The sequence below is a fragment of the Centropristis striata genome, chromosome 6 (genome assembly GCF_030273125.1).
Source record: "Centropristis striata isolate RG_2023a ecotype Rhode Island chromosome 6, C.striata_1.0, whole genome shotgun sequence".
Classification (NCBI taxonomy): Eukaryota; Metazoa; Chordata; class Actinopteri; order Perciformes; family Serranidae; genus Centropristis; species Centropristis striata.
Window position 1 is genome coordinate 1,670,150 of NC_081522.1, and position 13,757 is coordinate 1,683,906.

General features: G+C 38.6%; 1 protein-coding gene across 1 annotated transcript in view; it reads right to left on the bottom strand.

Moving 5' to 3' along the window:
• Positions 1 to 575: 575 nt before the first annotated feature.
• Positions 576 to 13,757, bottom strand: part of sf3b3 (splicing factor 3b, subunit 3) — a 64,758-nt gene continuing 51,576 nt past the window's right edge. Inside the window, exons 23-27 of the mRNA XM_059334467.1 lie at positions 12,698 to 12,910; positions 10,847 to 10,945; positions 5,297 to 5,440; positions 3,861 to 3,965; positions 576 to 1,069 (exon numbers count right to left, since the gene is read on the bottom strand). Of these exons, the coding sequence (XP_059190450.1) occupies positions 929 to 1,069; positions 3,861 to 3,965; positions 5,297 to 5,440; positions 10,847 to 10,945; positions 12,698 to 12,910 (702 nt within the window). The 3' untranslated portion in view covers positions 576 to 928. The remainder of the gene's footprint in view (positions 1,070 to 3,860; positions 3,966 to 5,296; positions 5,441 to 10,846; positions 10,946 to 12,697; positions 12,911 to 13,757) is intronic.

Sequence of the window (13,757 nt, forward strand, 5' to 3'; positions counted from 1 at the left end):
AGGGGAAATGGTCCAATGACCAACGGCCGCCATTTTGATATGCAAATGAGAAGGTTAAAAACTCAAAATTTCGCTTGGGGACCATTTTTTTTGGGATTCAGCACCCTTGAAATAAGTAAAGTAGGCCGGTTCCTGACTTGTACCCATAAATGCTCCTCACTTTCACTTTTTGGACAATTCCGTCTAGACTATAAGGAGGATTTAGTAAATACCATCTTGGACTTATGGTATATGGATCATAACTCAAATTCTACTCAATACGCAGTAAACAAATCATACCATACAAAAAGACATTTGTTTAATTTAGTTGAGAAAAAAGACACAAACTGACACCGTCTTTCCTAAAAAATGCACATTAAAAATATCCTCAGCTTCTCTCACAGATGATTCAATGTGTCTGCTCTCTTATTGTACACATAACAGTTGCTAATTACGCAATTGGCTGTGTGTGAATTCTGTTCACACAGCTGTGAGCGGAGCATCACATCTGTTTGGCTGTCAGTGTTATTCACACAGCTGCTGGTGTGATCGGAGATGGAGTGGCTGCGTAATGCGGCTGTGTGTGTGTGTGTGTGTGTGTGGTTTCTGCTGACAGCAGCATGGGGAGGTGTGAAAAACTATTTGTAATTTTCGGTAATTCAGTCAGTGTGTGTTTCTGTGGGTGTTTGTTCACACACATATTTAGTTTTGATTACCGGTATTTGCTCAGTTCACATGAACCTCTTATTAGTCACACAATGTACTGGAATTAAACGCATGTGACAGTTTGTTTGTTTCCATGTCATAAAGGTGTGATCGGCCCACAGTCGGCCATTTAACAAGGGTCTGAGGAGGGGCTTATGGCGGCTGAGAAGGGTTTAAGTGTGTGTGTGTAATGGTGGTAATGTGTGTGTCTCTGTCCACCCCTGCTGCTTCAAACTGTAAAAAATTAGAAGGCGTATCGAGTGCGAATGTCCTCCAGTTTCTTGGAGACCTCAGGTGGAGTCCTGTCCAGCTCTTCTGCCACACTTTTCTGTTTGTGAGGGTCCATGCTGTTAAACTGCTCACACAGATCTCCATCAATCACATTCTGGAAGACAAAAAAATGGGTCAACAGGTCAGATTTTTTTCCAGTAAATGCAGGTTTTTTTCCTGAGAAAATCCATTTTAGGCCCCGTTTACACCAGGATGCTCGCAGGTACAAAAACGACAAAATCTTTTATGGGAAGTGCCTTTCGTTTAGACGGTGACGGTGTTTTGGGGGCTTAAAGACGCAAAAATCTGAAACCACCCTCCAAAGTGGAAAAGTGTAATCCTCTCCTCCGTAGCGTGTCGTCTACAGCAGTAGTTCTCAACCTTTTTGAGTCGCGACCCCCAATTTAACATGCATGTTGTCCGTGAACCCCGCTCACTGAACACAATCTCACACGCACAGTTCAGATCACCCAAAAAAGAAACAAAATGACCAGAAAAGACACAAAATGACCAAAAAAGACAAAATGACAAAAAAAAGACACAAAATGACAAAAAAAAAAAAGACACAAAATGACCAAGAAAGACACAAAATGACAAAAAAAAGACACAAAATGACCAAAAAAGACACAAAATGACCAAAAAAGACACAAAATGACCAAAAAAAGACACAAAATGACAAAAAAAGACACAAAATGGCCAAAAAAGACACAAAATGACCAAAAAAAGACACAAAATGACCAAAAAAAGACACAAAATGACCAAAAAAGGAAACCAAATTACCAAAAAAGACACAAATTAACCACAAAATGATAAAAAAAGACACAAAATGACCAAAAAAGACACAAAATGGCCAAAAAAAGACACAAAATGACCAAAAAAAAAGACACAAAATGACCAAAAAAAAGACACAAAATGACCAAAAAAGACACAAAATGACCAAAAAAGGAAACCAAATTACCAAAAAAGACACAAATTGACCACAAAATGATAAAAAAAAAAGACACAAAATGAACAAAAAAAGACTTTAAGTGACCAAAAAGACTAAAACAAATGATTGGCGACCCATTAGAAATCATCTCGCAACCCCAAGGTTGAGAATAGCTGGTCTACACTGACAAGACACAAAACTCTGATCTGATCTGCTCACGTCACGTATGTGTTTACGTCACATACATGCTCCAGTACAGGAAATAAAGAAACGTGGGATTATTTCCATGGTGGGACCTTCAAGCTGCTCTGGCAGCTCTAATAAACTTACAGGAGTCTTTCCACCAAATGTCCAGGATATGTACAGATAGTATTAGTGAACAGAGAAGGATCTGGAATTACCTCCATCACATTCTGGATGCAGCGATTGGTGGGAGGAGCCAGACGGCTGTGAACGAGACCTGGGAGATCTAGTGATGGAGGAGAACTTTGTGGAAGGAGTAGCTGATGAAAATGTGTGGCGTGAAAACTTCTGCATGGCCAAAGATGCTCTTATGGCTTTAAGTGATGCCGCCTGGCTGCATACAATACAATTTCACACACTTTTGCGTCACCGTATGCAGCAGATTTCCTCCTGAAAACGCTCGTCTAAACGAGGAATAAAAAGTGAAGACGAGACGCCACTTTTGCGTCTTCTGTTCAGTCCTCGTGTTAGTCGCCTTAGTCCAACATATTCAAATCTTTCTGGACACAATGTCCAATGAAAAATAATTCCCTTTGAAACTTGCCAGCTTCACTACTGCGAAAAATGGAGTTGAAAGTAAAAATGGCATAAGCCAGCACTTTGTTTGCTCCCAAAGGTTTTTAATCAATTTAATTTTTTTCTGAGAAAAGGTCTAATTGAATGGAAATTATTTGATTTTCAGCCAGCAGCAGAAAGCCCTGCTGTCATGAGCCCGATGGGCGGAAGCCACAGATTGTTCCGCCACAGTTTCGTGATAAAACCGGAGATATTTTTACACTTTTCCATCTCCCCGGGGATCCAACTCGCTGCGTCATGGCAGTGCGTAGGGAGATTGACTTGAAGTGATCCGGGCCAGTTAGGGCCAAGTGGCGAGGGGCATATTCATGTTGGAACTGGGCCCACTAACCCTGTGAGGGAGGAACTGGGCCACGCTCACAGTCCAAGCAAGCCTATTGACGGACTTATTATATTTGATTTATAATATAAGCAAAAGTAGCTACCAAGGTTATAATAGTTTTGCATTTTTCATTAGTTTTAATTTCGTTGTGAATTTTTGTTTTCAAATTCAGTTAGTTTTAGTTAGTTTTTAGAGTGAGTTTGCTAGTTTTAGTTTAGTTTTTATTAGTTTTAGTTTTTTTGTAATGGGGTATGTGCCTTCATTTCCTTTGATTTATCCATTTTAGCCTCAATAAGGTTATTAACTCTTACAGTACTGGTGTTTTGTATTTTGGTTCTAGTGTAAACATCCCAGTCTCAGTAAACATATTCACCATGTGTTGCATATTCAAATAGAAACACTGAATTATGAATGAAAAAAGTTGACAAAGACGAAAACGAAGGACATTTTCACTATAATTTTAGTTAGTTTTAGTTTTGTAACCACACAATACAGTTTCAGTTAGTTATCGTTTTTTAAAAAACTCTCGTTTTTATTTTTATTTCAGTTAACGAAAATGTTTTTTCAATTTTAGTTTTCGTTATTTTGTTAGTTTTCGTTAACTATAATAACCTTGGTAGCTACTTTTCAATACCGAAAAAACTACATGCGTAAACAGAAATGGAAAAATGGAAATCTTCCTGGACATAATAATAATAATAATACATTTTATTTGTAAAGCCCTTTTCATTGTTAAAAGCAATCTCAAGTACAACAAGAGAAGACAACAGAGTCTGTTGTTTGTGGATGTGATCTGGCACAGAAACCTTTAAAAAAATGAGGAAAAACAACACCAACCTTGACTGGGAAGTAGTAGGATCTGAAGCTGAGGTGGTCTCTACCGCACAGAGGAGGGAACTCAGAGCGCATGTGCATCTCTAAATGCTGGAAGAAGTCATGATCCTGGAAAAAAAAGACAAAGAAGGGAAGGAGACATGAGAAAAAGATGCAATGTGGAAGCCAGGGGTTATGTGCATGCATTAGGCAAGGCCAGTTTATTTGTATAGCACAATTCAACACAAGGTAATTCAAAGTGCTTTACATACACATTAAAAACAGCAAGACACAATTGAAAACAGTAAAAACAGTCAATTAAAACAGGGAAATAGATTTAATTACTTATTGTTTGTTTGTGTTACTTTGGTTTAACTATGTCATTTATACATATTTGACTTGATGTATATGCTTTCATGCTGTATTAAGCAGATCACAAATGAAAAACAGCAGACTAAATGTGAATTTGTATATATATGTTTGTATATGCTGCAAAAATTGAAATAAAATTTAAGTTTAAAAAAAAAAAAAAACAGGGAATAGAAATAAAAATATAAATAGGATAAAATAAGATACAGCAGGATCAAAAAAAGAGATGAAATAATAAAAAGCACAAGTCAAACATTGTGTAGTTAAAAAGTAAGGGCAGTAGAGTAGAGCAGATTAGTGTTAAAGTTAAGAGTACGCTGCAGGAAACTATACTGCCCTACAAAGTCTAACTGCAGTAACTACGCAAAGGGTAAAACTGAGAAAAACTGCTTTAAAGTTTTTTTAAAAAGTTTTTCTAACTGGCCAGCCATATGAGTTATAGGTAGATAAGTGATATGACACTTATTTCTAAATGTATTGATGATGTTATTTTTATGCTAAAAAATCATGATGATTTATTTAACCTTTGACCCCAAAAATGTAGTTACTGCACTTTGGTTTTGCATTGTAAAAGGTTCTAATAATAATGCACAAACACAGTGCAGTTACTACAATGTTGTTTTAAAAGTGTTTAACAATTCTAATCAAAGATTTCTGTATTTTAGACTTAATATTATCAAGTAATGTTATTTTTTAGTCTAAATTTAATTTAATTTCACTTTTTTTTACTTATCTAGATAATAATTTCCCTATCAAATAAACTTATATTTTCTATTATTCTTGTCTTCACTATCCAACACAATGAAGAAATGTAAGGCTACACTGGATCACAGTAGGAATTCTCTGAAATAAAGTAAAATTGAAATCTAAAACTTTGTCACAAGATAAAACAGACATCAAGGAGTTCATTTTTAGTTATAACTCAAATTTGACCAAAAATGTAGATACTGCAGTTAGACTTTGTAGGGCAGTATAGTGTTTTTAGTCCTGATTTAAAGGAGCTGACCTCAGATCTACATTAGCCTTTTACGGCGCGGTGTGTGTGTGTGTGTGTGTGTGTGTGTGTGTGTGTGTGTGTGTGTGTGTGTTACCTCATGTGAGGTGAAGGGCACCAGGATGCCGATGCCTCCAGACAGCGTGGTGTAGACCATGGACTCTGAGCCTCCGGGGATCAGAGTAGTTTTCTGGAGGGACAACACCGTCTCTCCTACGTGGTAGTTCATTATCACCTCGGCCTGCAGAGACAACGGGACAATCGATCAATAATGACCTTCGGTTCACTAAAAAATGGGATTCTTTTTGCGTTTTTTTAAAAGCAATAATATTCCATGTGACCTGAATTGTACTTTGAAAACTGTAAAAACACAATAATTTTAGTATTGGCCCTCACTCTTGCCGTGCCTCATCTTTTACAACAGCCAATCACAAGGCAAGGCAAGGCAATTTATTTATATAGCACAATTCAGACACAGGGCCATTCAAAGTGCTTTACAGGGGCAAGATTAAAATACATAAAACACATTAGAAGACATTTAAAAGCGAATTAAAAAAAAAAAGTGAATGAATAAAACATTTAAGAGCGAATGAATAAAAATGACAGGTTAAAATGGAAACAGAAAAGTCTTCAGACTTGATTTAAAAGAGCTGAGAGTTGCAGCAGACCTCAAGTTCTCTGGGAGTTTGTTCCAGAGATTTGGTGCATAGAAACTAAACGCTGCTTCTCCTTGTTTAGTCCTAATAAATATATAACTCTGGGGACTGTAAGTAGACCTGTCCCAGACCACCTAAGGCATGGGTCTCAAACTCGCGGCCCGCGGGCCAATTGCGGCCCTCGTAATGATATTTTGTGGCCCCCACCTTGATATGTGAGTTTTATATGAATGGCACTGTGTTGTGTGTGGAAGGTCCCTTTAATTACTTTTTTTTTTTTTTTTTTACTAATTTTGTGTCTTTTTTAAATAATTTTGTCTTTTTAAAAATAATTTTGTTTCTTTTTTTAAATAATTTTGTGTCTTTTTTGGTAATTTTGTGTCTTTTTTGTAATTTTTTGTCCTTTTTTGGGTAATTTTTTGTTGTTGTAATAATTCTGTGTCTTTTTTGTCATTTTATGTCCTTTTTTTTAGTAATGTAATATTTTTTCTGTCATTTTGTGTCTTTTTTTTGTCATTTTGTGTCTTTTTTTGGTCATTTTGATACTACCTCCAGCGGCCCCCAGGTAATTTGAGTTTGAGACCCCTGACCTAAGGGGCTCTGGACGGCTCATAGCGTATCAGCAGATCGGTAATATATTTTGGCCCGAGACCATTTAGGGCTTTATAAACCAACATTAATATTTTGAAATCAATTCTTTGAGTGACAGGAAGCCAGTGTAAAGACCTCAGAACTGGAGTGATGTGATCCATTTTTTTGGTCCTGGTGAGTACTCGAGCTGAAGCTGTCTGATATGAGGGGGTCATAAAAATAAAGACACTAAACAAACAAAATTGGCATACGAGTGAATACTCTTGCCAGGTTTGACAATACATTTATGTGCCACGATGTACACTTATAGCTTTGATTATTAACTTGGTGGCAAATAAAGTCTAGATTAAACATTTCAATGAGCTCTGGACTTCCTGTGAGTGACTATGACAACAAGCTGAGAGATCAGATCACATGATGAAATGTCAGATATGTCACTGAAGCCCGGAGATCTTCCGTCCTGACAGCTGCATGTATGTATTAAGTACATGGACAGTCAACCCTGCAGCAAGGTCAAGAAGAAGACACCCAGTCATTCTGTTTGGAGGTAATTGGTCCGGATGGTCAGCTCTAATCCAATAACCATCAAAAAAACGCTTTGCCAATAATTAGAGGTAATAATCAGGATGTACCCTGGATACAAAGGCAGCATTCGGGACCAATAAAACGGCAGTATTAGTCTGAGCAAACGGCACACAGGACATACATTGACGCCATGAGACCAAGAAAGTGTAGAGAAGTGGGTTTCTCTCTGGTGGGAAACAACAGGTCTGGATGAGAGCAACAATGGCCGCCGGGGTCGAGATTAACACACCAGGGGACAGAAATAAGACCACACAATCTGTGTTTTTGATCCTTCTGGCCATAGACTGACTGGATTAAAAAAACAAGCATCTATACAAACCAGACTTCTATGAGAGATTTAATCTTTTCCACCACTGCCCCCCTCAGAATCATTATTTGCACTGCAGCTTTAAGACTACAGCCACTGAATGACAGAAACATTCTCAAAGGGTTGATGAGGTGAACAGCCAAGCCTGCAGACCGTCTATACATAATATCTAATACAAAGTTCCCCAACTAGGATGTGCATCGTTTGGAATTTGTCATCAATGACTCAATAACTGACAATGGCATCAGCCATCTGACAATGGAAGCAGCTTTTAGTACCGTACTTTCCGCACTATAAGGCGCACCGGAGTATAAGCCGCAGCAGCTAAATTGAATGATGTGTACATATATAAGCCGTACTGGACTATAAGCCGCAGGTGTTTTAATGTTTAATTACCATATGTAAGGGTTCGTGCACAGAGGGGATTGTGGGGAAAGAGATGGCTGCTTGAGGAAGCTTCTTTTACAGCCAGATTGACTGTCTTTAACTTAAAAGCTGCATCATATGCATTTCTGCGTTTGTTTTCCATAATGAGGGTTTGTGCATGAAAACTTCCTTTGCACAAACTATCTCGCTCTCGTAATGTCGTTCTGTCTCTCGCTCTGTCTCTCGTTCTGTCTCTCGGTTTCACTTTTACTTTTGCGCGCTACCTGTTTCACTCTTTTCCGGCGCCCTGCCAGATTGGCTCGGGGTCCTTCGTTACGCTACGGCACGGCGACTCCGACAAACTAAGTAGCTTTTGATACAAATACACACAGACAAGTGAAAAATAGCTTAAAAGTATCTGAAGGACCCCGAGCCGATCTGGTAGTACACCTGCCTCCAGCTTCTCCTGCTGGAGCCCGCCGCTCCTGGCGGACCGGTCATAGAGCCCATAGAGTTAAAGTTGGTGGACTGTAACCTGTAACATCCATAGATTTAGGAGGTAACCTAGTGGCCGTTAGCTGGAAAAATCCATAGATTAGCCACACCGTTATATAAGCCGCAGAATCGAAAAATGGGGGAAAAGGCGCGACTTATAGTCCGAAAATTACGGTACTTTGTGAAGCACATTGAGTCTGCCTTGTGCATGAAATGCGCTCTATAAATAAAGTTGAATTGAATTGAATCAGGCTGTCAGCAACAAGAATTAGGCTCTCCATCCATGCTGTGAGGCTGTGCTTAGGCTCATCCTTTTATTTCATCCTGGTCACAAACTGCAGCTTTAACATGCTCTCTCCATAATGTTGAGGATACATGAAGCACATTGTTTCATTGACTTCAATTCAACACATGAAATGTCACATTCAGCCAACAAAGGCTAAGCAGCAGAATATGGTTGTATCTTAGTATTTGGGGAGCTGAACCAATAAAAGTGGTCGCAGGCTAACGTGGCCCTGTGGAGGAGACGGACTCCAAACAACATGACAGAAATCACACACACACACACACACACACACACACACACACACACACACACACTATACGACATTTGGAGTTAAGACAGTCAGTCCTTTCATTTTGCTCTACAGACAGCTGTGTCTCTCCGGCCTTGATCTTTTGCGATACATTAATTAAATAACAGCGGAATGCATCTAATTTAATGTAAGACGTTGTTTCTCAAAGCCATGTATGGATAATTAAGTTTATCCAGCCAGATGCGAACAGACACGCATTTGACATTTGGGACGAGGATAAATCCAGCCGTCCACGCCCACGTCTAAATGCAGACACAGTACATTGCCAAGCGCAAACGAAATTCTTAATCAATGTGCACCGAGGCAAAAATAGCTGACAAACACTGTGTTACAAAGACAACTGGAACCAACTCATAATGTCTAAATGTGAGGGAGTTTCCCCAGTCAATCTGCTACCTAAACAGTTTCTGACCAGAATTTAAATATGGGATAAGTGACAATGTGTGTGTTTGTCCAATCTGTGTGAGTGAGCTACTGTGTGTGTGTGTGTGTGTGTGTGTGTGTGTGTGTGTGTACACACTTGCATTTTTTGAGAAGGTTAAACTTGTGGTTGACAATGGTATGTAGTTTGTGGATGTGCATGTGCATTGTGTCTGTGTGTGTCAGTGTTTGGAGGTCAGAGGGGGGGCAGGTTAGTGCAGAGGCCCGAGCTGGCCTCAATCACTCAAACTTGTGCAGCCTGACCCAAAAAAGACTCAAAATTACCAGAAAAGACACAAAATGACCAAAAAAAACACAAAATGACCAGAAAAGACACAAAATGACCAAAAAAAGACACAAAATGACACAAAAAAAGACACAAAATGACCCAAAAAGACACCAATTGACCAGAAAACGATTAAAAATAAAAAAAGACACAAAATGACCAAAAAAAAGACACAAAATAACAAAAAAAGAAGACATTAAATGACCAAAAAGACTAAAACACATGAACACTTTAACACAGTGGAGACAGAGCTGACTTCCAAAATGATTTGACTGAGCTCAACAGAAGTTTCTTGCTTGAATACAACTCAAAGTCTAAAGCCACTGTTTGAACAACATAACTCAGTTTTGCCCTCTTTTTAGGGGTGGGCGATATGGCCCTGAGAGATCATCACGATATTTCAGAGTATTTTTGCGATAACGATATACTTGACGATATTAAAAAAATACAGAAAAATATTTTTTTAGTCTGTATAAATAAATAGAAATCGTACAACAAAATAAAAATCAATCATAAATCTAAATGTAGTGTAAATTGCTAATCTCAACAGTTGCCAAATACAAAAAATGTACTCTTGACTCTTGATGTATTAGCAAATAATAAAAAATAACCATCTAAGGTTTTTTTATTCATTTATTTTTTGCCTGAAACTGTTTACTACTTTGCATAATATGTATAATAAATTTATTTTTTTCTTAAAAAGGGAACAAATTGCTTATTATTAAATGATCTGTCTTGTTTTCTGTTGTTTATTTATAATTAGGCTTTAATTAGGCAAAAGTATGTTTTATCCGATTACTCGATGGAATATTCGATAGAATACTCAATTACCAAAGTATTCGATAGCTGCTAATTAAGATGGAATATTTAGGCTTTTAGGGCAAAAATCTTGTTTGGAAGTCAAGTGTCATTTTTTATACTTTCTAAATTGCTGATTGATATTTACACGTGCACACCATCCAGGGGACAAATAACCCTTTAGCCCCGCTGCTGAAAAAAATCCTTGAGGAAACACTGCATCCTGTTAAAAATGGGCCACATCTTACTGCCTTGATAAAGCAAGTGAACTTAGAAGAAGAGTAAAAGTAGATAGCACATGTGGCTGCTTCATTTTGGATTTCACGGATTAAAACTGTCACTTTTTTGTTTCAAGGATTAGCTGCCTCACAAAGTATTGTTACATCCCTAAAAAGTACCTTGTAAGTTTAATTTTAATGGTGTATTTTAATGTCAGGCCTGAACCTGGACTAAAATATGTTAATGACAACAAAAAGGAAGAAACTGTGTTGCTAAACGTTCAGATGCTTTACAAGGCGGAGAACAGTTTGGAGAATTCTGGTTTTACCTTCTGTGACGCTCCATTGAGGAGACCTCTGTCCCATAACGCTTTGTTCCCTGTGGGGTCTTCATCCACATCATCGCTGGTGTTGGGGGGAAGACGCACCTGGAAGAAAATTATAGAAAATGAAGACAGGAATTTCTTTAGCTTGTCATCCCTAATAATGGGTTCCAGAAGTTTTTTTTAGTATTACAATCACAGCAGATATTTTGGAGTCAAATGCCAAAAGAATATGCTGATATTAGAGGTGTGAATCACCAGAGGCCCGACGATATGATACTGTCCCGATACTTGACTCACAAGATACGATATTATTGTGATTTTAAGCATTTTGCGATATCAAGAATTGTTTTGTCAAATCAGAGAAAATTCTCAGTCTATTCATCTCACTTCAGTCTTTATGTTTTTTCGACAATATGAGAGTCAAACCAACAGACTGACCGACAAAGTATTCAGTCAAACTGAACTCAACTGATAAACATGTATGGACGACAACAACTGCAGCATTTTTATCAAACTTTTAAAAACGTTAAGCTTCACTGCTCTGAAAAGCAGAACTTTGCAGCGTTATTTTGACATCTTCCCGATATGATACGACACACATGGTGCCTATAGATTCCGTAGATCTTCTAGTTTTATTTGATACCAGTATCTCAAGTATGTTCCTAAAAGTGAGCCCGCTGTGGCATCTTTTCAAGCGCCCGCTACAGAAACCCTTAAGCAACTATTTTTCAAGAAAGCAACTGGAGACAAATCCAGCGTTTCCTTCTTACTCTTCTTAATGAGACGATAACGAGCCGGAGGCCGGAAGAAGAGCTGCCATTAGCGGTAGTTAGCTACAGTTAGCTCTGTAGCAGTACAGTGTGTATGTGCTAACAGTTAGCTCTGTAGCAGTACAGTGTGTATGTGCTAACAGGCTAACAGTTAGCTCTGTAGTAGTACAGTGTGTATGTGCTAACAGGCTAACAGTTAGCTCTATGGCAGTACAGTGTGTATGTGCTAACAGGCTAACAGTTAGCTCTATGGCAGTACAGTGTGTATGTGCTAACAGGCTAACAGTTAGCTCTGTAGCAGTACAGTGTTTATGTGCTAACAGGCTAACAGCTAGCTCTGTAGCAGTACAGTGTGTATGTGCTAACAGGCTAACAGTTAGCTCTGTAGCAGTACAGTGTGTATGTGCTAACAGGCTAACAGCTAGCTCTGTAGCAGTACAGTGTGTATGTGCTAACAGGCTAACAGCTAGCTCTGTAGCAGTACAGTGTGTATGTGCTAACAGGCTAACAGTTAGCTCTGTAGCAGTACAGTGTGTATGTGCTAACAGGCTAACAGTAAGCTCTGTAGCAGTACAGTGTGTATGTGCTAACAGTTAGCTCTGTAGCAGTACAGTGTGTATGTGCTAACAGGCTAACAGTTAGCTCTGTAGCAGTACAGTGTGTATGTGCTGCTGCTGCAGGAGGTGTTCACTTAGTGATCTCTGTTTGTTTACAACAAGCACTGGACACAGTTAGCGATGCCGGTTAATTCACCATCACTATGTTTATGATAATTAGCCATGCTGCTTTGTTTTGATCAGCTGCTGATGTTGTGCAGCCTCGAGAAAAAAAAAAAAAAAATCTGTGAAAATACTGAAGGACCACCGTTGCTAAATATCAATACTTGGCCGCCATAGTCGATATAATATTGCCACGCAAAATATCACAATCCTATGCTTGTATTGACCCCCCCCCCATGCTCATATGCTAAACCTAATGTGTCGTATAGTGTACACTTCAGTCTAATCCATTGTGTTCTTTCTCTTCCATTCAACAGAAGTCAGACATTGGCAAACACCCAAAACTCCCCGACCTAGAAACTTACGATGGTGATGTTCCCAAACTTGTCAGCGGAGGCCATGGTGTCGTAGTCGAGCAGGCAGGCCGTGGTCACCCAGCGAGGATACGTGTCATCGGCGAAGATGATGAGCTGGTTCTCGTTGCGTCTGTAACGAACCCAGAAAAGGCTCTCCTGAACGTCAGTCACGATCACACGCTGGCCGATGGTGTGGATGCCGGTTACCAGGTTGGGAACGTGCTATACAGGAGAGGAAGAAAGTACACTGAATAATAATAATAATAATAAACACACTCAGTCAGTCAGTTTACCATTGAGGGTAATAGACATGGCATGATGAAGCTGTGTTCTGTAAGCTTCACTGTGCTTTGTTTTGTTTGCTCTTAAATCTGTTGGAATTAATAACTTTGTTTATGGAAAGACATAACCGGTGAGGAAGAGTAGCATACCATAATGTAATGAATCCTGGAAAATGGAATAAGCTCTGAAATGTAATAACATTTGCACTTAACATGATCAAAAAATATTTGAAAACCCAATAATGTCATTAGAAGGGAACTCTGAAGTCCCAAATTTAATGTGGTTTTCTTGGATTTCTTGGCCCATGTTATACGCTGCCATTAGGGTTCATGGAAATCGGGCCAGTCATTTGTTTTTGTTTTTCCGTAATCCTACTGACAAATAATCAAACTACAGGTCAGGTAAGGCACAAGTACAAACCTCAGCGGGCAAAACCACCACAAACTGTTCTGAGTTGATCTTCAAGACCTCACAAACATGGAAAATGCATTCCCTAACTCATAAAATATTTGCAAAGCCTGTTTTTCTAAATAGGCTCCTTACATGGCTAGAAAACAGGAAATTATATTAATTTCAATCATCTTTACAACTCTAAACAATAGATTAGGAAAAGGAACGCATCAAATTCTTGAGTTTATATTCTCAAAACAAAAGTCATCAGTTTAAAACATTAACCTCTTAAAACCAACCTGCCTGTGTAGGTTTAGAGGAGAGGAAGGGTTAGAATTAGACAAAAACTATTTAAATGCTTAAAACAGAAGAACTATAGGGCAAAATACATGTATGA